Below are 23631 nucleotides of genomic sequence, written 5' to 3' on the forward strand. Positions count from 1 at the left end.
AGGAACCCATGTTTCCCAAATGCTGTGCTCGCTATTGAGTATGGCTCTTAAATGGCCAGGGGCAGTGTGGGCAATGCTGTGACAGCCGCAGCTCTGCTATTATGTAAGTCAAGCTCTCGCTGGCACAACGCCTGTGCCGCATACATTCAACCCGACTAAGATGTATGGGTATGTCAAAGGTCATGAAGGAGTTAAAGGGGACTTTGTCAGCACGGAATGACTGTTCAAAGTACAGGCACACGTTGTAACATGGCGTAATTAAACATTCAAGTGAACCACCCTGAAGCCAGAGCTGTCAAAGTAAGGGTAGGGGGAGGAAAGGGTGGGGATTGAGGGAAAAGAAGCAGTTGGGAAAATGCATTGAAGTATTTGGCCCTGCCATGAAGAACCGACCACCTGTACTTGGCTTAAAGGGAACCAGTCACCCCCAAAATCGATTGTGAAGTAAGCTCACCGTCATTAGGGGCTTATCTACAGCATTCTGTAATGCTGTAGATAAGCCCCTGATGTTGCCTGAAAGAGGAGAAAAAGAGGTTAGATTATACTCACCCAGGGGCGGTCCTGCTCCGATGGGTGTCTCAGGTCCGGAACAGCGCCTCCCATCTTCATTCCATGACGTCCTCTTCTGGTCTTCACGCCGCGGATCCGACGCAGGCGTACCTTGTCTGCCCTGTTGAGGGCAGAGCAAAGTACTGCAGTGCGCAGGCGCCGGAAAGGTCAGAGAGGCCCAGCGCCTGCGCACTGCAGTACTTTGCTTTGCGGACCTGAGACACCCATTTGACCGGACCGCAGTGGGACCACCCCTGGGTGAGTACAATCTAACCTCTTTTTCTCCTCTTTCAGGTTACATCGGGGGCTTATCTACAGCATTGCTGAATGCTGTAGATAAGCCCCTGATGACGGTGAGCTTACCTCACCATCGATTTTGGGGGTGACCGGTTCCCTTTAAACAGTCATTTGTGCTGACAGAGTCCCTTTAACACACTTAGGCTATGGTCACACATTGCGTTATTGCTGCATTTTTTTTTCTGCAGGCAAAACCTGCTCTCTTGGCAGTAAAGAAGCTGCATATAAAAAGCAAGTTTTGCTGTGTTTTTCAGGATCACAAAAGTTCAGCTTTGCTTCCACAACAGAAGCAAAAACATAGGTGAACCCATGCAAGACATAAGTGAAATCATTTTTGGGAAAAAAGGGAAATTTGATCAAAATATTTAGTGGAAAAAGCTTTTTATGTCTGAAAAAACAGAAACCATTCTAAACAAAAACATTCACATGAGTTCATGAAAAAATACACAATTATAAATGTAACAGAATTGGCATTGAACTGGTCGAAAATAGTTTACCTAAAGGTACCTTCACACATAACGATATCGTTAACGATATCGTTGCTTTTTGTGACGTAGCAACGATATCATTAAGGAAATCGTTATGTGTGACAGCGACCAACGATCAGGCCCCTGCTGGGAGATCGTTGGTCGCTGAGGAAAGTCCAGAACTTTATTTCGTCGCTGGACTCCCTGCAGACATCGCTGGATCGGCGTGTGTGACACCGATCCAGCGATGTCTTCACTGGTAACCAGGGTAAACATCGGGTTACTAAGCGCAGGGCCGCGCTTAGTAACCCGATGTTTACCCTGGTTACCAGCGTAAACATTAAAAAAACAAACACTACATACTTACCTACCGCTGTCTGTCCCCGGCGCTGTGCTTCTCTGCACTCCTCCTGCACTGGCTGTGAGCGTCGGTCAGCCGGAAAGCAGAGTGGTGACGTCACCGCTCTGCTTTCCGGCCGCTGTGCTCACAGACAGTGCAGAGGAGTGCAGAGAAGCAGAGCGCCGGGGACAGACAGCGGTAGGTAAGTATGTAGTGTTTGTTTTTTTAACGTTTACGCTGGTAACCAGGGTAAACATCGGGTTACTAAGCGCGGCCCTGCGCTTAGTAACCCGATGTTTACCCTGGTTACCCGGGGACCTCGGGATCGTTGGTCGCTGGAGAGCTGTCTGTGTGACAGCTCTCCAGCGACCAAACAACAACGCTGCAGCGATCGACATCATTGTCGGTATCGCTGCAGCGTCGCTGAGTGTGAAGGTACCTTAAGACACTGGCAGAGTTTTGTTGAGTTTGTTGGACACAGTTTACTTTCACACATTGGTCAACCCATGAGTTGTTCAGGTATTGTTCAATCTCACACCTTGGTCAGCAAATGTTTACTTTGCACATATCACTAATTTAATTCAACTGTACTAATCCTGTCATTCTCAGTTGACAAGACCAAGACATTATCATATAAACTTGGTCTGGTTCCACACTACACACTGTGCAAACATAGTAATCTAGTGATGTCGGAGCAATTATGGAAATCAAATTGAGTGGCCGCTCGTGACTAAGGCTACTTTCACACTAGCGTTGTGTGACGTATGTCGGAATGCGTCGTTTTGGAGAAAAAACGCATCCTGCAAAGTTGCCCGCAGGATGCGTTTTTTCTCCATAGACTTGCATTAGCTGACGTATGGCCACACGTCGCATCTGTCGTGCAACGGATGCGTCGTGTTTTGGCGGACCGTCGGCACAAAAAAAGTTACATGTAACTTTTTTTGTGCGTTGAGTCCGCCATTTCCAACAACGCTTGTGCGGCCGGAACTCCACCCTCTCCTCCCCGGACATTACAATGGGGCAGCGGATGCGTTGAAAAACTGCATCCGCTGCCCCCGTTGTTCGTTTATTTCACAACCTATGTCGGGCCGACGCATGGCGGCGGCCCCGTACCGACGCTAGTGTGAAATAACCTAAACAGAAAATGAAACACGATTATAACTAAACTAGATGGTGGCCCGATTCTAACGCATCGGGTATTCTAGAATATGCATGTTCACGTAGTATATTGCACAGCCCATGTAGTATATTGCCCAACCACGTAGTATATTGCCCAGTCACGTAGTATATTGCCCAGTCACGTAGTATATTGCCCAGTCACGTAGTATACAGCACAGAGCCACGTAGTATACTGCCCAGTCACGTAGTATATTGGCCAGTCACGTAGTATATTGCCCAGCCACGTATGTAACAGGTTAAAAAAAGACTTAAAATAAAAAAATAAACATATACTCCCCTTCCGAGGGCCCTTTGTAGTCATGGCGCCTGTGTGCGGTGCACGCGGCAGCTTCCAGTCCCAGGGTTGGTATGAGCGCAGGACCTGTGATGACGTCACGGTCACATGACCGTAACGTCATGGAAGGTCCTTCTCGCATAGCATCCTTGGCACCTGAACCTGCCGCTTGCACTGCCGAGGACAGCGCGCACGTCGGAGGGTGAGAATAACCTTTTTTTTTATTATTATTATTTGTAACATTAGATCTTTTTACTATTGATACTGCATGCGCATCATCAATAGTAAAAAGTTGGTCACACAGGGTTAATAGCGGCGTTCATGGAGTGCGTTAAACCGCGGCATAACGCGGTCCATTAACGCTGCCATTAACCCTGTGTGAGGGCTGACTGGAGGGGAGTATGGATCGGGCACTGACTGCGGGGAGGAAGGAGCGGCCATTTTGCTGCCGGACTGTGCCCATCGTTGATTGGTCGCGGCAAAACAGTCACGACCAATTCATCTGTATGGCTTCTGACAGGTCCCTGATCCCTCACAGACTGGCCCTCTATTTTACATACTGTATATGTTTTTGTTTGGAAAAAAAAAATCATCATTCAGGCGCCCTCGTCGGCACCTATGCTGTGGCATGATCGAATCTATAATATCCATATTTTAATTGTATTTAGTTATATAAATTTGTTTAGGGAAAAAAGATTTCTTCCTCAAAATGGCGCCGGCCGTGCCTGCGCAGTAGCATAATTCTGAACGCGATAGATGCTATTGCCCAGGCACCACCATCGGCGCCATTTTGCCAGAGCAAAAAAAAAAAATGTCTCCAACAAGATGGTACGGCTGGCTGTTGTGTTAGTAGAACTATAAGCTCAGCAGACGTCCTGCTGTAAGGCTGTGTGAACACGTTGCTGATTTTTCGCGATAAAAACGCTATAAAACCGCAAAAAAACAGCATACAATATGTATCCCATCACTTTGAATGAATTCCACATGTTTTGTGCACATGATGCGTTTTTTTCCGCAAAAAAACGCATCGCTGTAAAAAGCACATGTTCATTAATTTTGCGTTTTTTTTTTTTTTTTTCGGATTTCCCACTATAAAATGCATTGGGAAATGTCCGGAAAAACCGCATCAAATATGCACCAAAAACGCGCAAAAAACACATGCAGATTTCTTGCAGAAAATTTCAGGTTTTTCTCAGGAATTTTCTGCAAGACATCCTGAACATGTGCACATAGCCTAAGGGTATGTGCACACGTTCAGGTTTTTTTGCGATAAAAACGTATTAGAAACCACAGACACATGCATCCTATCATTTAGAATGCATTCTGCAATTTTTGTGCACATGATGCGTTTTTTCTGTGAAAAAAAACACATCGCGGTAAAAAAAAAAGCAGCATGTTCATTAATTTTGCGGATTTTCTAAGTTTTTCCCGCTATTCTATGCATTTGGGAAAAAACATGCAAAAAACGCACCAAAAACGCGTAAAAAATGCATGAAAAAACGCAAAAAAAAACGCATGCGGATTTCTGGCAGAAATGTCCGTTTTTGTGTCAGGAAAATTTCTGCAAGAAATCCTGACGTGTGCACATACCCTCAAGGTTAATATGTGCATCAGGAGCTTTCCCAGCATACATTCCAAGAAGGGCACAGAGGCACAAGTGACGGTCCTACAGGCCTAAGTGGTCAGCCGGCCAGAAAACATTTGTCATGCTGCACATGAAATAATGGAAATATTCCAGCTGTCACACGTCATGAAGCTGACAGTTGTTCAATATAAAATTACATATAAATAGAGAGGATTAGATCTACACGTTAATAAACCAGTAAAAGCATGCGTAATATTACATGGTACCTGCGCTGGAATTCCCTAAAAGTTTTGGTTACAGAGGAGGGCTTAAAGGGGCTTTTCCACAAACAAAAGGTAATTTTAATCAATAGATCTTGGAATAATAATATTATTAATATGTTCCACAATTGGATGCGTTTATCTCATCACAGGGACATTTTATTTAATCTTATAAATGTGCCCCTGCTGTGTACTGTGTAATGGCCGTATCTGACCGCACAGGGACATGGTCTGATCATACACAGCTCCTTGGCAGCGGGGTAGAAAAATATAGTTCTTACCGATAACGGTATTTCTCTGAACCCATGACGGCACCACGGAGAGAGGGGATCCGCCCACCAAGGACAGGAAACCTACGGATAAAAAGGCGGTACCACTCTCCTGCATCAGTTGTTTTACATAGAGAACGATGGGAGACTACTAAACATTTGTTAAATTTTAACTGTTTATCATAACTAGATACCGCGTGACTTTTAACACTATGAGTAGACTATGGCACTATTTTGATGTGAGCACCCACGAGTGAAGGGAGGGAATGTACGGGTCCCGTCATGGGCTCAGAGAAATACCGTTATCGGTAAGAACTATATTTTTCTCTGATCGCCCATGACGGCAGCACGGAGAGAATTGCATAGATAGTACATTCAGGGAGGGACCACCGCCTCCAGAACCCTTTTACCGAAAGTAAGGTCTGAAGAGGAGATTAGGTCCAATCTATAGTGCCTATAGAATGTGGATGGTGAAGACCAGGTAGCAGCTCTACATATCTGGTCAATGGAAGCTCCGGCCTTCTCCGCCCAGGAAGTCGCTACTGCCCTTGTTGAGTGAGCCTTAACCTCCCCGGGGACGGACATCCCACTTGCCGAGTATGAGAGACTGATGGCGTCCGTGATCCATCTTGCTATGGTGGCTTTAGATGCTTTTTTCCCCTTCCGGGGACCCTGGAAACACACGAACAGAGAGGATTCCTCCCTACTCTCTCTAGTGACTTCTAGGTAATGTAAGAGACATCTTCTTACATCTAGTGTATGTAGTGTTTGTTCCTCCTTATTTTTAGGATTAGGACAGAAGGAGGGGAGAGATATCTCTTGAGACCTGTGAAATTTTGAAGCCACTTTCGGGAGATATGCTGGGTCTGTTTTTAAAATGACCCTATCCTCTAGGAATTGTGTGTAGGGAGGGTTAGCTGAGAGAGCCTGTAAATCGCTAACCCTACGGGCAGAAGTAAGGGCGACTAATAGAGCTGTTTTGAGAGATAGGTTTTTTATTGTAGATTCGTGTAATGGTTCAAATGGAGAACTAGTCAGGGCTTTAAGGACCAAGTTTAAGTCCCATTGAGGAACAACTTTTACTGGAAGAGGCCTTGATCTTCCTGCCGCCCTGATGAATCTAGAGACCCACCTATTTGAGGCTAAATCAAAATTGAATAGGGCTCCCAAAGCCGCCACGTGAACTTTTAGGGTGTTAGTGGCTAAACCCATCTCCAACCCGTTTTGTAGGAACTCTAATATGGAATTAAGGGGAATTTATTTCCCTATTTTTGCACCTGATGATGACAGAAACTTTTTCCATATCTTGCCATATTGTTTTGTTGTAACAGGCTTCCTACTTTGTAACAGAGTTGAGATTAAGCCCGGAGAGAACCCCCTGCTTTCTAGTAATTTCCTTTCAAGAGCCAAGCTGTCAAGTGCAAGTTCTTGACCTGTGGATGACAGACTGGGCCCTGTGAAAACAGATCTTGGAGGTCTGGTAATACCCAAGGGTCGGATATTGATAACTTCCTCATCCATGAGAACCAAGGTCTCTTCGGCCAGAACGGGGCAATTAAGATGACCAGCGCCCCGTCCTCCCGAATCTTCCTCAGCACTGCTGGAATCAGAATAAGAGGAGGGAAGGCATCGACCAGATGGTGACCCCAAGATATCAGGAAGGCGTCCACAGCTACTGGGTTCCCCAGGGGAGATAGGGAGCAAAAGGAGGCTACTTTTTTGTTTAGATGGCTCGCAAAGAGATCTATTTTGCGAACACCCCATCTTTCTGTGATCTGGGTGAATACCGCCTGATTTAGTTCCCATTCCCCGTTTTAGACTGGAGCGGCTGAGGAAGTCTGCTTTGTAGTTGTCTACTCCCCTTATGTGTAGGCTTGTTAGGGATAAGAGGTTGCTCTCGGCTATTTGCAGGATTGATTTGGTCACTTCCATTAGATTTTTGGAACGGGTACCCCCCTGGTGATTTAGGTAAGATACTACCACCCGATTGTCCGACATTACTCTTACATGGTGAGAGTGAAGGACCCCCAAGAATTCCTGAAGGGCAAATTTTACTGCAAGGAGCTCCTTCATGTTGGAGGATTTGTTCACTGTAGACAGAGACCAAGTGCCCTGGGTTACTAGGTCGCCCAGATGAGCCCCCCACCCTGAAGGGCTTGCGTCCGTGGTCAGGACTTTCGAGATCTGAATTACCCACGGGACTCCCTGGGAAAGATTTTCCTGCGATTTCCACCATGTCAGAGAGTGATTGGTGCGAGGAGATAGAGTTAACTGCCCGTCTAAATGCCCTCCTAGATGGATTTGCTCCGACAATATCTGCCATTGAAGTTCTCGAATGTAATTGGGCCCACTGGACTGCGGGGATGCAAGCGGTCATAGAGCCTAAGAGGGACATGGCCTGACGGAGTGTTATGGAGGGGAGAGATTGGGTTCTCGATACTAAACTCCTTAGTTTTTGTATCTTGTTCTCCGGGAGTCGACATTCCATCTTTTTGGAGTCCAGAGTGAGACCCAGGTACTCCTGGACCTGAGAAGGCATTAGTCTGGACTTTCCCATGTTTATTAGCCAGCCCAATTCCTTCAAAGAATGCATCACTATTGCCAGTTGATCCTCGCAATGTTGCGGGGAGGAGCCTATCACCAAGAAATCGTCCAGATATGGAACGATTAGGGTATTTTCTTCCCTGAGGTGAGCCATTACCTCTGCTATCAGCTTTGTGAAAACCCTCGGGGCTATGGCAAGACCAAATGGTAGGGCTGAAAATTGGAAGTGTTTTAGGACTCCCCTGATGTGAACTGCCATCCTGAGGAATCTCTGGTGATCCTTGTGTATTGGGACGTGATAATAACCATCCTTTAGGTCCAGGACCACCATGAAGCATTGGGGAAACAACATCTTGATGGATGATTTTATCGTTTCCATCTTGAATGCTTGAACCTCCAGGTAATCGTTTAGTTTCTTTAGATTTATAATAGTCCTGAAGGAACCGTCTGGTTTCTTCCTCAGGAATAGAGGGGAATAGTACCCTTGCCCTCTTTCTTGTGGGGGAACCTCCAGGAGTACACCCTTTTTTACTAACTCGATGACCTCGTTTTCCAGTGCCAGCTGTTCTTCTGCCGAAGATCTTATAGATGTCATCGTAAAAGAGGGACGGGGGCATCTTTTGAATGTCAGCCTCAGGCCTGATTCTATAATGTTCAGAATCCATTGACTGAAGGTAATCTTTTTTCCAGGCTGGAAGAAAGAGAGATAACCTCCCTCCCACCTGGGGCGAACCTTCATTGAGAAGGTTTCTTGTTATCGCTGGGGTTTTTGTTAAAGATGAACCCCTTGTTTTTGTTCCTCTTATCCTCCCACTTTCCCTGGCCTCTCCCAGGGTTCTTGCGGAAAAACCTCTTGTTCCGAAAGGGCTTCCGGTAAGAGGGGAGACCTAGAGAGGGGAAGGACTTTTTCTTGTCCCCGGCTTTTTCCAAGATGTCGTCTAATGTGGAACCGAACAAAAACTCTCCTTCGCAGGGGATAGTACACAGTTTTGTTTTTGTTTGCAGATCGCCAGGCCAATTCTTAAGCCAGAGGGCACGCCTGGCCGCATTAGCAAACACTGCTGACCTGGCAGCTAATCTGATAGAGTCTGCCGAGGCGTCAGCCAGAAAAGCCGCCGCTCCCCTTATTACAGGTAATGTCTTCAGCATCGAGTCTCGGGAAGTTTTCCCCTTTAATTGACCCTCTAGTTGATTTAACCAGATCATTAGGGAGCGGGATGTGCAAGCTGCTGCCACTGCCGGTTTCAGGCCTCCTCCCGCTGACTCCCAAGAGCCCTTGAGGAAGGCGTCCGCCTTCTTGTCCATAGGGTCTTTTAGGACCCCCATGTCCTCAAACGGGAGAGCGAATTTTTTTGATGATTTAGCTATTGCCACATCTAATTTGGGGGCTTTTTCCCAAAAGGAGCAGGATTCATCCTCGAAGGGGTATTTCCTTTTTGGGGTTAGGAGAGTCTTTTTCATGGGTTTTTTCCATTCCTTTTTAATTAACGCTGCAATTGCTTCATTAAGCGGGAAAGCTCTTCTCTTTTTTTGTTCTAAGCCCCCAAACATGATGTCTTGTGCTGACTTTTTAGGGTGGGAGTCTACTAATCCCATAGTACTCCTCACTGCCTTTATGAGGCCATCGGTGTCCTCTAGCGGGAAACAATTGTGACCTCCTGAGGAAGAAGTGGATGATGAGGATGAGGAGGAGGAGTCGAAGGATGCTGAACTCGTGCTATCGCTGTCAGATTTAGAGACTGTGGACGGGGACCTGTGTCTGGTCCTTCTCCGTTTTTTTCCCCTTTTAAGAGATCTAAAGGTGTCTTCCACCTGCTCTTTAATCAGGTTTTTAAGATCTGTTGCAAACCCGGGCAGGCTTTCAGATACCGTCTGCTGTATGCAGGAATTACATAGCTGCTTCTCCCATGCGGGTGGAAGATCCTCTTTACAGATGGCACAGGCTTTGTGCTTTGTTTTACCTACGCTTTTCCTCCCCTAAAAGACAAATAATAATCTTACTGTCTCTAACTTTCACGAAGATCAACTTACCACCTCCAGGACCCATAAATACCGGTTGGGGATTCTCTGCCTCTGGCTTTTTCCCTGACGCCATGCTGGACTCCTTGCTGTGTTGAGACCTTTGGCGTTCTTTGCTGGTGTCCTGGTGACCTTTCTGCTGTCGCCTTTTTTGCTGCTGCTGCTGCTGCTGAGGCGATGCTATAGGTGGAGGTGATTCAGGCAAGGGAGATGCCGGGTCGCTCATACTGCTGCTGGTCTGCTGTCACTGCCAATAACGCGTGCTGCGCTTGATGCTGCGACAACTAGTAGCTCCTAAGGCTCTTGCCGATATACTGCAGAGCCACTGGGAGGAAGTAAATCCTCCCTTTTAAAGCTCCCGCCGCTTTTCTTTTTTTTTTTTCTTTTTCCCCGGCGCCTGCGCAGTAGCGCTCAGCCGACGGTGAGGAGCGTTGAACGCCGGCGCCTGCGCAGACGCTTCTGCGGCGCCTTTGCAACGCCCAAGCGTCAGGTCGGCGTCACCTGCGCTGTGGCGTCCAGACAACGGCGAGGAGCGCCGAACGCCGACGCCTGCGCAGTCGGGTTCCAGCGGCGCCTGCGCAGATCCAAGCCCCAGCGTCTCGCGAGACCAGCGCAACTCCGGGCATGCGCCGTACTCTCAAGATGGCCGCCCGGAGTGCAGATATGGCGCTGCTGACCGGCACCCCCGGTCCTATGCAGACCCTACCGCGCGGCTCTGCATGCCCGATGGCGTGCAGTGTGCAGGCTGACGCGTGCTAGGGGAGGGCCGCGCCGCACCTCCCGCAACCACAGAGGGACCCCCCTGGATGTTGCCGCTGCTGCATCTTACCTGGGGAGGTGACCGCGAACTCCTTATCACCTCCCCCACTCACCCTGGAGGCCCACTAGCCCCCAGCGTTGGTGCTTCGGGTCACCACCCCAGCCGAGGCAGAGGGACCCCAGCTGCTTGAGTCGGACTGGTTGGCCCCGGAATTCCAACGTTGAACCGGTAAGTCCGTAGGTCTCCCATCAAGGACAGGAAATCAACTGATGCAGGAGAGTGGTACCACCTTTTTATCCGTAGGTTTCCTGTCCTTGGTGGGCGGATCCCCTCTCTCCGTGGTGCAGTCATGGGCGATCAGAGAAAATGAGTATACAGACATTACAGCACGGGATCACAAATAATTCTTTGAGGTAAAACATTGTTTAAAAAACAGGCAATGAAGTGTTTTCCTCACAAAAAGAATCAGCTGTGATCCCCTGCTGTAATGCCTGTATATTTATTTCCTTCTTCTCCTGCCCAGGAGCTGTGATATGATCAGACCATGTTCCTGCCCGGTCAGACACAGCCATTACAAAGTATACAGAAGGGGCACATGTATAAGATTATCTCAGCACAGGGACATTTTATTTAACCACATCCAATTGTGGAACTTATTATTATTGCAAGATTTGGGTACCAGAACAGTACCCGGGCCCGAACCCTATTCACTAGATTGGGGGGCCCAAACATCCAGGGTTTGCCACACTTTCATGCCGAGCAGTAGTCCCATGACAGCAGTAGTCCCACGAGTCGACAACAGTGACTGGAGGTAAACTTTATACCTCCAAATCACAGTTGCGCTCTCACACTCTCTTGTCAGAGTGGGAACCACGTCTGTCTGACCGGCATTGACAGCACCACAAACACCCGGTACTCGTGAGGCCGAACCCGGACAGTAACACGGACTTCCTGGTGAAGTCCGTGTTCAGTGTCTGTGCCCGAACAGTAGGTGTTCGGTATGAACAATGAACTTTACCGTTTGGGTTCGCCTATCTCTACCCACCACAGCTGACTGGTGGTGGCACAACACACAAGTAGTTCAGAGAAGGCTGTAAACCATGGTCCTCATTAAAATGTAGAAAACAAAATGTAAAATGATCACTATTCCCATAAAGAATCAGGTCTGTGGAGTCGGTAAGCAAAATCTCTGACTCCCGACTCCACAGCACACCTCACTAGTGAGCAAAGTGCAGCACAGATTCACCTGAACTAAAGGCAGATTCTTAGATCAGGATTAGAACAGACATTTAAAGGACATTACTTTCACAAACTTATGAAAAAAAGCACATCCTGCACTGAACTTATGTACCCAATTTATTATTTATCGTCGAAGTCTGCCCATTTTATACTGACTCCACAGCCCTGTAAACAATAGCAGATTATCTCAGAATAGAGATAAAAATACCTGTAGAAAGAGAGTCACATCCATGATCGAAGAGCTCTCCTAGGGGTGTGCTGCTGTTGGTTCTTCTCGCCTGCTTCCCATCAATGGCATCCAAAGACTGGTAAATAAACAACCCAACGGCACAACACAGGTACGTCCACGTTGGGGCCTTGTGGGGACGATAGAGAGTTGCAATTAACTTTCAGACACCAATTTCATTACATCCAAAGAAAAATTATTTAACACTGTAATGACTGCCACCAGCTTGAGATGAAGGACAGTACAAGTTTCCAAGTCTGGTATTGCAGGTTTAACCCATTAAGAATTGGACAATTTTTTTTTCCTCCACTACATCCAATAGCCATAACATTCTTATTTTTCCAATAAAAATTGGGCATGTATTCTTGCAGGACCAAGTGTAATTTTGAATGATACTGCTCATGTTACCAACTAAAATGTATCAGTGGTTAAAAGAAAAAGTGGAACTTTGAAACCCCCCCCCACCAAGAAAAGAAAGGGGAGGTGCAGCAGACTGCACTTCATCCACAATGTTTCTATTTTGCATTTTTTTGGAATTTTTTAAAAATATTTCATTACATAAGATTATGGTGTGGGCAGCAATACCAAATTTTTTTTAGATTTCGTCATTTAGAGTTAGGAAAAGAAAAGGAAGGCGATATTAATACACATTGTTTAAAAGCAGTTTCAATGCCTTTTTACACTATTAGTCTTGAACTTGAGATTTCTTGATTGCCTGTATAACAGGTGGCAATTACTTTGTAAAATGACTGGTCTCCTATGAAGCCCAGTTATCTGGCACCTGTCAGTGGTTCTTAATGATGTGACTGATCTATTATGGTAATTATCAGATATCAAAAGCTAAAAGAGCAGGGGGATGGAGGGGGGTGTCCGGTCTAAACTCCTAGCACTTTGCTAGATTATCTACTATATAATTGTCTAAGGGTCACTTCCGTCTTCCTGTCTGTCACGGATATTCATTGGTTGCGGCCTCTGTCTGTCAAGGAAATCCAAGTCGCTGATTGGTCGCGTCAAAACAGCCACGACCAATCAGCGACGGGCACAGTCCGGTAGAAAATGGCCGCTCCTTACTCCCCGCAGTCACTGCCCGGCGCCAGCATACTCCCGTCCAGCCACCGCTAACACAGGTTTAATGTCGGCGGTAACGGACCGCGTTATGCCGCGGGCAACGTACTCAGTTACCGCCGCTATTAACCCTGTGTGTCCCCAACTCTTTACTATTGTTGCTGCCTATGCGGCATCAATAGTAAAAAAAAATGTAATGTTAACAATAATAAACAAAAAACCTGTTATACTCACCCTCCGAAGTCAGCCGAGCCGCTCGCGCCTGCCACCATCTTCCATTCCCAACGATGCATTGCGAAATTACCCAGAAGACTTAGCGGTCTCGCGAGACCGCTAAGTCTTCTGGGTAATTTCGCAATGCATCCTGGGAACGGAAGATGGCGGCAGCCCCGCGCCCATCGCCACAGCGCCGTTGGATCCCAGGGGTGAGTATGTAACTTTTTTATTTTAATTCTTTAACAGGGATATGTGCCCACACTGCTAAATACTGCGTGGGCTACATTGCTGCTATATACTACATGGGCAGTACTATATACTACATGGCTGCTATATACTACGTGGGCAGTACTATATACTACATGGCTGCTATATACTACGTGGGCAGTACTATATACTACATGACTGCTATATACTACGTGGACAGTACTATATACTACATGGCTGCTATATACTACGTGGACAGTACTAGATACTACATGGCTGCTATATACTATGTGGACAGTACTAGATACTACATGGCTGCTATATACTACGTGGACAGTACTAGATACTACATGGCTGCTATATACTACGTGGGCAGTACTAGATACTACATGGCTGCTATATACTACGTGGGCAGTACTAGATACTACATGGCTGCTATATACTACGTGGGCAGTACTAGATACTACATGGCTGCTATATACTACATGGGCAGTACTATATACTACATGGCTGCTATATACTATGTGGGCAGTACTATATACTACTTGGCTGCTATATACTACGTGGGACTGGTCAATATACTACGTATCTGTGCTGTATAGTACGTGGCTCTGTGCTGTATACTATGTCGCTGTGCAATATACTACGTGACTGAGCAATATACTACGTGGCAGGGCAATATACTACGTGACTGGGCAATATACTGCGTAGCTGGGCAATATACTACGTGGACATGCATATTCTAGAATACCCGATGCGTTAGAATCGGGCCACCATCTAGTCTACTATATAATTGTCTAAGGGTCACTTCCGTCTGTCTGTCACGGATATTCATTGGTCGCGGCCTCTGTCTGTCATGGAAATCCAACTCGCTGATTTGACGCCGCAAAACAGCCACGACCAATCAGCGACGGCTCAGTCCTTTGATCCGTCACGTAGCCACGCCATTTGCGCTGATTGTCGTCGTGAATAGAGCACTTACATTTGCAGCTATGTATCCGGCCAGCGCCACTGCGCAACTTTCGTGACGCCGGTTCTCCTTGGCGGGCCCTGTGTCGGACGGGTTGGAAAGTGGCCACCGGTGGCGCACCCTCGGCACGAGGATGACTCGTTCTCCTCACCGAGGAGCTCCCCTGCTGCTTACATGTGCGCCGGACACTTAATAGGTACCGAGTACGGAGAGAAATACCAGGGGCCTGGAGAGCAGCCCTGAACCGGCACCATTTTCTGGCAGAGGAGGCCCGGGGGTGGGCCTGTGTGTGGGTGAGATTACATGGTGAGATGGCGCAGCGTGTGCACGGCGGTGTAAATAATGTGCGGACACTGCAGGGAGGAAGCGGTGTATACCGGCCATTATCTGAACTGTATAGGGGGAGGGGTGTATACTGCGTGGGCTGCGTTACATACTGCGTGGGCTGCGTTACATACTGCGTGGGCTGCGTTACATACTGCGTGGGCTATATTAACGCATCGGGTATTCTACAATATGTATGTATATAGCAGCCACATGGTATATACCACAGGCAACATAGTACTCCTATATACTACGTGGCCTGTGCTATATACTATGTGGCTGCTATATACATACATACATATTCTAGAATACCCGATGTGTTAGAATAGGGCCACCATCTAGTGCCCTTATATTCTGACTAGCTATTGAACCCGTTCTATGCCCGGGTGGCGAGAATTTATATTGGTATATGGTCTCCATCCTGGTATGTGTTGCTTCCATCCCGCGCCCTAATCTTGTCATATGCTGCTACCATCCTGTCATGTGCAGCCCCCATCCTGTTTTGTGTGCCTCCATCTTGTGATGTGCTACTGTCTTCCTGAGCACTCATCCTGTCATGTGCTCCCATCCTGTACCCCAATTCTGTCATATGGTGGTCCCATCCTGTACCCCAATCCTGTCATGTGGTGCTCCCATACTCCACCCCAATCCTGTCATGTGCTGCTACCATCATGCGCCCCCATCCCGTCATGTGCTACTCTCTTCCTGAGCCCTCATTCTGTCATGTGCTCCCATCCTGCGCCCCCATGCTGTCATGTGGTGCTCCCATCCTGCACCCCCATGCTGTCATGTGCTGCTCCCATCCTGCGCCTTCATCCTGTCATGTAGTGCTTGCATCCTGCACCCACATGCTGTCATGTGCTGCTCCCATCCTGCACCTCGCCCCATCCTTTCATGTGCTGCTACCATCCTGCGGCCCCATTCTGTCATGTGCTGCTCCCATCCTGCGCCCCCATTCTGACATGTGCTGCACCCATCCTGCGCCTCCATTCTGTCATTTGCTGCACCCATCCTGCGCCCCCATTCTGTCATGTGCTGCTCCCATCCTGCGCCCCCATTCTGACATGTGCTGCTCCCATCCTGTACCCCCATCCTGTCATGTGCTACCCTATTCTGTAATTTGCTGCTCCCATCCATATGCCCCATACGCTGCTCCATAAAGGTTGATGGCCCCCATAAGATGCTCCATAGTATATGCCTCATATGCTGCTCCATTATGGTTGATGGCCCCCATAAGATGCTCCATAGTATATGCCCCGTATGCTGCTCCATAAAGGTTTATGGCCCCCATAAGATGCTCCATAGTATATGCCCCGTATACTGCTCGATTATGGTTGATGGCCCCCATAAGATGCTCTATAGTATATGCCCCGTATGCTGCTCCATAAAGGTTGATGGCCCCCATAAGATGCTCCATAGTATATGCCTCATATGCTGCTCCATAAAGGTTTATGGCCCCCATAAGATGCTCCATAGTATATGCCCCGTATACTGCTCCATAAATGTTGATGGCCCCCATAAGATGCTCCATAGTATATGCCCCGTATACTGCTCGATTATGGTTGATGGCCCCCATAAGATGCTCTATAGTATATGCCCCGTATGCTGCTCCATAAAGGTGGATGGCCCCCATAAGATGCTCCATAGTATATGCCCCGTACACTGCTCCATAAAGGTTTATGGCCCCCATAAGATGCTCCATAGTATATGCCCCCGTACACTGCTCCATAAAGGTTGATGGCCCCCATAAGATGCTCCATTGTATATGCCCCCGTACACTGCTCCATAAAGGTTTATGGCCCCCATAAGATGCTCCATAGTATATGCCCCGTATACTGCTCCATAAATGTTGATGGCCCCCATAAAATGCTCCATAGTATTATATGCCCCGTATGCTGTTGCGATATATATTTAAAAAAAAAATAACATACTCACCTATCGTCGCTGAGCGCCGAGTGCTTGGGGGCCTGAGCAGGCGGGGACACCGGCGCGCTGTGGGGGTCAGGTGCCGGAGTCGCCACTAGCTCAGGCCCCTGGCACTTGCTATAGTCACCTGGCCCCGATCCACTGCTGCGTGCGTCTTCTGGGTCCTCTGGCTGTGACTGACTGTTTAGTCAGAGGGCGGCGCGCATTAAGCGCGTCATCGCGCCCTCTGAACTGAACGTCACAGGCAGAGGACCCGCAAGACGGAGCGGCACGCAGCACTGGAAAGGGAAAGGTGAATATAGCATACTCACCCTCCTGGCACGTCCCTGCTTCTCCGTTGGAGATCGCGGTGTGCGTTCAGTGCTTACGCATACCACGATCTCCTGGGCTGCGTCACTCTGTGGGGTCCAGACTGCGCCGGCGCTTGCGCAGTCTATAAAGGCTTCGGACAGTGATGCTCCCAGCGTTATATTATAGATATGTAGTAGTCAGATTACTGTGATCCAGAGAATGAAAAGGTCTCATATAGCCTAATGGCAGCTGCAATTTCCATCTAGACCAAGGGTCTCCTGACCTGAACAAACAGGTTCAAGGGCATAGCTGTTAACTCAGGTAAGGCAACCTGCATTTAGGCAAAAAATGGCATCCATAATGCAGACAGTAAAATCCAGCTGCTATACACTGGTGTAAAAGAGCCGACACTGTTTTTCTTTGAAGTGTATATACGACATACTCATATGGCTTATCCTTTTTCCTGCTATAACTGCCTACAAATATTACTATTTCTTTATCTGGGTACCTGGAAACCTTGCACCACTGGTAACAGTGATTTTTTTGTAACCATTTCAAACCTGAGTTGCCCAATAAATCATTATTAAACCCATATACTTCCATTACAAACAGGCTTCTGGCACATAGTGAAAATGCATGCTACCTAGTCCTTTAATTTCATGGCCACTTATGTAAATTTAATCTAAAAAAAAACAAAAAACAACACCATCACATCCGAGGACAAGAGTCTAATCCAAGCAGGACACTTTACAACATAAGAGTTTAAAGGAGACTAATAGATCAATTAATTTTAGGGGAAAAAAAAACACATTATATTGAGCAGAATCAGGAGCAATAAGGTCAGTGAGAACAGAGCATTAGAGGAGATTTACTAAAATGTGGCAGAATTTGGTCTCAAATTGATGCTATATTGGGCATGTGCCTTTGGAGCAGCACAGGAGCGTGCCCAGTTCAGACCATCGGTGTGCCCGTACGGCTGGTCTGAACTGTCCTCAGAAGCGCCCCGCCCCTGGCAAACAGGGAGATGGGAGGCAGTGGAGCACTGCGCTCACAAACAAAGAACACTCCTTTCACTTTACACAGGATTAAGAAACCTGCCGAACAAATAAAAACACAAAAACGAGAAGGAATCGTCAAATGACAGTTCTCTCGCTTAAAACGGTTGCAATTCTTTTTTAATCAAACCTTCATTTTGCAGCTAATTTTGGTATTTTTACTCCAACCCAGTCAGCCTTCTTACAAAGAAGGTGGGCTCGACGTGAAGGGAGATGCTCATGATTTCAGTAAGTTCTGCACTGCACCTTAGAAAACATGCTGCTCATGTTGGGTGGACTCGTCCCCTTCTATGTGGCTATGTGCCCACGATCTGGAACAGTAGCGTTTTGGACGCCACGTATTCTCGCTGCGCTCTACATTACAAGAGCAGGAGATGAGATTTATAGAAATCCCATGCCCACTGTGCTTCTTTTTAACGCTTCGTAAACGGACCTGCGGTGCAGGTTTCTGAGCCGCAGCATGTTAATTTCTGTAGCGGAGACGCTCATCTGCATACTTTCCATGACTAGACTGTCACTAGATGTGGTAAATCTGCAAAGTCGTAAAAGACAAGTGCGGGCTATAGAACGCAGCATTACTATTCCTGATCATGGGCATGTAGCCCCAGGGGAATTTCAGACTAGTGTGTACCAGACTACAAATGGACCAATGGTACCAATGTGATTGGGCATATGAGCAATTTTCCACACGGACTAATGATGCATGTGGAAAACATTTGCAGAATGCAACATTCTGGTCATTTTATGGACCGGCAACTGTCCACAAAGCAGACAAGCACACGGAGCCAATCAAAAGAATGCATTCTGCAGGCATGGCCCAATATTTCAAACAGCTGTATGAACCAGACGTTACATCAAGCCTGCTCACTGTCCTGCAAGTGCATTTCAAGACTCCATTTTAATGACAAGTTTTTCAATGATTTCATAATTGAGGCTTTTGACTTATAACATCTACAGGGCAAATACAAAGCAGCCAGAATGAATGAGAATTCAACCCAGCACCTCCTCCTCCGTGTTGACTAGCGGCCTCTATGCGGTGTGACTTTAGGCAATGGAGAAGTCAGTCAAACAGGAGGAGGTGGCACTGGGCAGGGAATAGAGCTGGAGTGACAGTATCTTCAGATCTACAAATAGTTCTTAAGGAGACGTTGTCAGTGCGATTTTGTAATGTAAAAAGTAAAGACACTGCGGTAACGGGGCTGTAAGGCTATGTGCACACGTTCAGGATTTCTCGCAGAAAATTCCTGAGAAAAACCGGACATTTTCTGCAAGAAATCCTCAAGAAAACCGCATGCGTTTTTGCCACGTTTTTTTCCGGACACTTCCCAATGCATTTTGTAGTGGGAAACCCGCAAAAATAATGAACATGCTGCAGTTTTTACCGCGATGCGTTTTTTTTTCGCGGAAAAAAAACCGCATCATGTGCACAAAACATGCGGAATTCATTCAAAATGATGGGATGCTTATTGTATGCTTTTTTTGCAGTTTTATAGCGTTTTTATCGGGAAAAACCATGAAAAAACCGCAATGTGTGCACACAGCCTAAGGCTGCCGTCACACTATCAGTATTTGGTCAGTATTTTACATCAGTATTTGTAAGCCAAAACCAGGAGTGGAACAATTAGAGGAAAAGTATAATAGAAACATATGCACCACTTCTGTATTTATCACCCACTCCTGGTTTTGGCTGAGAAATACTGATCTAAAATACTGACCAAATACTGATAGTGTGACGGCAGCCTCATACTGATTAAACTGATACATTGGTGAAGAAATCTGCTCTATGATCTTCTTTAAAGGGAATCTGTCACCCCATTTTTCGCCTGTAAGCTAAGGCCACCGCCATCAGGGGCTTATCTACAGCATTCTGTAACGCTGTAGATAAGCCCCCGATGTATCCTGAAAGAACAACAAGTTAGTTTATACTCACCCAGGTGCGGTCTGGTCCGATGGGAGTCGCGGTCCGGTTCCAGCGCTTCCCATCTTCATGCGATGACGTCCTCTTCCCTGCCCTGTTGAGGGCAGCATTAAGTACTGCAGTGCGCAGGAACCAAGCTTCTCTGACCTTTCCCGGGCCTTCGCATTGCAGTACTTTGCTCTGCCCTCAACAGGGCAGAGATTTACACCTGCGCAGGAGCCGCGACAGGAAGAGGACGTCATCGTATGAAGATGGGAAGAGCTGGACCCGTACCGTGACGCCCATCGGACCAGACCGGGACCGCCCCTGCGTGAGTATAATCTCACTTGTTTTTCTTATCTTTCAGGATACATCGGGGGTCTATCTACAGCATTACAGAATGTAGACTGGTGTCTTTTATTCACAGTCTATGATTCCCTGGCCCCTCCAATCTGAATGACAGGTCAGTGCTAAGATTTCAAACAGAGGAGGCAAGTATTTAAGGCTGGAGAAAGGTGGAGGGGCTTAGGAATCAGAAAGGGAGGAGAAGACCCCGTGTACATTCCGGGCCCTGTGCATAAAATTTAGTTGGCAGAAAACATCAAATGGTGATTAAAAAAAAAAAAAAAAAAAAAAAAAAAGAGTAAAGCGAATTTCAGAACCAAAAGGTAGCAATGTAATCTGTACATTAGCGCCATTACATGCATGTATCTAGTTTACATTCCAAGATGATGCCAACAAGGCAATATGGTAGTATTGCTGAACAGTATTTATATAAACAATTGGACAGGTTCAAATCAATTAGGGGGTGGAAATAAATAAAAATTTCTTTGTGAGTGAGCGAGTGCGTGTAAATGCGGAAATTCTAGTGCTACTTGCTCAGCCAGTCCATTCATAGTAACATAGTTAGCAAGGACGAAAAGACATTTGTCTATCCAGTTCAGCCTATATTCTGTCAGAATAAATCCTCAGCTCTATGTCCTTCTAAAGAACCTAATCACTGTAAGATACAATATTGTTACGCTCCAAGAAGATATGAGGCCTCTTTTGAACCCCTCGACTGAGTTCATCACCTCCTCAGGCAAGGAATTCCAGATTCTCACTGCCCTAACAGTAAAGAATCCTCTTCTATGTTGGTGGAAAAACCTTCTCTCCTCCAGACGCAGAGAATGCCCCCTTGTGACCATCACCTTCCTTGGTATAAACAGATCCTCGGAGAGATATTTGTATTGTCCCCTTAGATACTTATACATTGTTATTAGATCGCCCCTCATTAGTCTTTTGTCTAGACTAAATCCTAATTTTGCTAATCTCTCTGGGTATTGTAGTTCCCCCATCCCCTTTATTAATTTTGTTGCCCTCCTTTGTACTCGCTCTAGTTCCTTTATATCCTTCCTGAGCACCGGTGCCCAAAACTGGACACAGTACTCCATATGCGGTCTAACCAGGGATTTGTACAGAGGCAGTATAATGCTCTCATCATGTGTATCCAGACCTCTTTTAATGCACCCCATGATCCTGTTTGCCTTGGGAGCCGCTGCATGGCACTGGCTGCTCCAGGTAAGCTTATAATTAACTAGGATCCCCAAATCCTTCTCCGTGACAGATTTACCCAGTGGTTTCCTGTTCAGTGTGTAACGGTGATATTGATTCCTTCTTCCCATGTGTATAACCTTATAGTAACATAGTTAACAAGGCCGAAAAAAGATATCTGTCCATCCAGTCCATTAGCCTCACAGACTTCTGCAGAGGGTCACATCTTTATTGAATACAATGGTGAAAGCAGCTGCACAGCATCAGGGATCACAGGATCTCCATTTACCCAAAATAGGAATCATCTGTACTTACACATTTATGCCATATACAGTATCCTATGTTTGAGATTTGAATACTCCTTCAATAGGACATACAATATATATAAATTCTAGAAGCATTTTCGATAATATATCTTCATATGGTGCATTTGGGGGAGGAAAACAAGCACAATGTTATATTTTACCTGCTCTGTTGCCGTTGGACAGTAACATACTAACACTACTGTTGTCAATATATTGATGAAAAGTCCTATTATGGTGATAAGATTTGGTGCAATCCATGAAGGGACCTGACCGACCAACCATTCCCAAAATCCTTGCATTAACGGCTCCAAAAGTGACTTCCCGCAGCTCTTATACCGATGTTCTTCCAACCTCTTTAACTGGTGTCGGGACAGAGGTGGTGTTGGCAATTCAATTAGCTTGCTTAAGACACATGCTGTTCTGGAGACCTGCTCACAGTGTGAAGGAAGTTCGGAGTGGATTTCTCCACATCTTTTTCTTGATGATCTTTGCCCACTCATGGAGTACACACTTCAAACCAAAATCCAAAGAAATCTGGAGTCAAGACAAAAAAAAGTGACATCACATTCATAAATTTGTATTAAACATAAAAGAAATCTAGCGGATACATCCATTTAAAAAGGTTGTCCACTACTTTTACATTTATGACCAATGTCTGATCGTCCGGGGTCAGACACCCAGCACCCCCACCAATCAGCTGCTACCGATGTCCGACGCTTGCTGGCTAGAAGTACTCACTTGTGGAGCTGGCAGTCCGATAGTGGCCGCTGCAGGGACTGTGCTGCGGGGTACTGCACATCCGCCTGCTATTGATTACAAAGCCTCGATTGCCATGACCATTAATTGCCAAATGTCGGTCTTAAGAATCTGCTAACTATAGTAGCCTGTTCAGAAGTTAGCAACTTTTAGATGCTAAATGTCATGTGACATTGCATTAATTCCTGAAAAGCACCTTCAAGGGTTGATAAACTATGTGACAGCAGTTTTTAATATGTTGAGGGGTGCCACATTCAAAATGGTCTCACTTTAGGGAGGAATTTACGACATATGGGACCCACAAAGTGACTTCAAAATTGAATATGTCCATAAAATGTGTTTTGTAAATTCCCTTGAAAATTACTGCTACAATTTTAAACCTCCAATCATCATAAAATAAAATGACATTTTATAAATGGTGCTGACGTAAAGCAGACATAAGGTAATGTTATTTATTAACTATTGTATTTTTCAGACCACAAGACGCATCACAACCTTCCGGGGAGGAATTTTTTTTTTTAAAACTACCTTAACCCGTTCATGACCAATGATGTATAGATATGCCATCAGTCGTGTTCCTGCCTTTGATGCGGGCTCCGGCGCTGAGCCCACATCTTTCCCTGCATGTGACAGCTGATCTGATCGGCTGTCATGTGCATCTAAACTGATGAGCCAAGATCTAAATCTGTGCATACAACGCCTCCAGCAGCCATTTTCCTTACGCCCATCACAGGGAAATCCACGTACAGAGAGGGGACTCCTGCCTCAATGCCGGCATTTTCTTGAAACCCAGGGTCCACATTCTTGCGCTGCCCCCTCCTCCCATCCCAAGACCGGGCAGTATCGCCCCACTCCTGCTGCTACCGTCTTAGTGCAGCAGCGACAATGCCTCCTGTGAGCCCACTTCACTGCCACAGCCCCAGTAAACTACATTCGGACTATAAGACCCTCCCAAATTTGGGAGTTTGTCTTATAGTCTGGTATTTTATGTGGTATGATTTTCTGGATTAAAGGGATAATCAAAGTTTGAAAATTGCTAATTTTTTTTAGAATGTCAAATTTATAATATTTTTATAAA

General features: G+C 46.4%; 1 protein-coding gene across 1 annotated transcript in view; it reads right to left on the reverse strand.

Annotated features, from left to right (window-relative positions):
* LOC138669762 (choline/ethanolaminephosphotransferase 1) overlaps positions 1-23631 on the reverse strand; it is a 118288-nt gene that overhangs the window by 45195 nt on the left and 49462 nt on the right. The window contains exons 2-3 of the mRNA XM_069756490.1: positions 21959-22331; positions 11991-12138 (exon numbers count right to left, since the gene is read on the reverse strand). Coding sequence (XP_069612591.1) covers positions 11991-12138; positions 21959-22297 — 487 coding nt within the window. The 5' untranslated portion in view covers positions 22298-22331. The remainder of the gene's footprint in view (positions 1-11990; positions 12139-21958; positions 22332-23631) is intronic.

The sequence above is a fragment of the Ranitomeya imitator genome, chromosome 3, assembly GCF_032444005.1.
Source record: "Ranitomeya imitator isolate aRanImi1 chromosome 3, aRanImi1.pri, whole genome shotgun sequence".
NCBI classification, from domain to species: domain Eukaryota; kingdom Metazoa; phylum Chordata; class Amphibia; order Anura; family Dendrobatidae; genus Ranitomeya; species Ranitomeya imitator.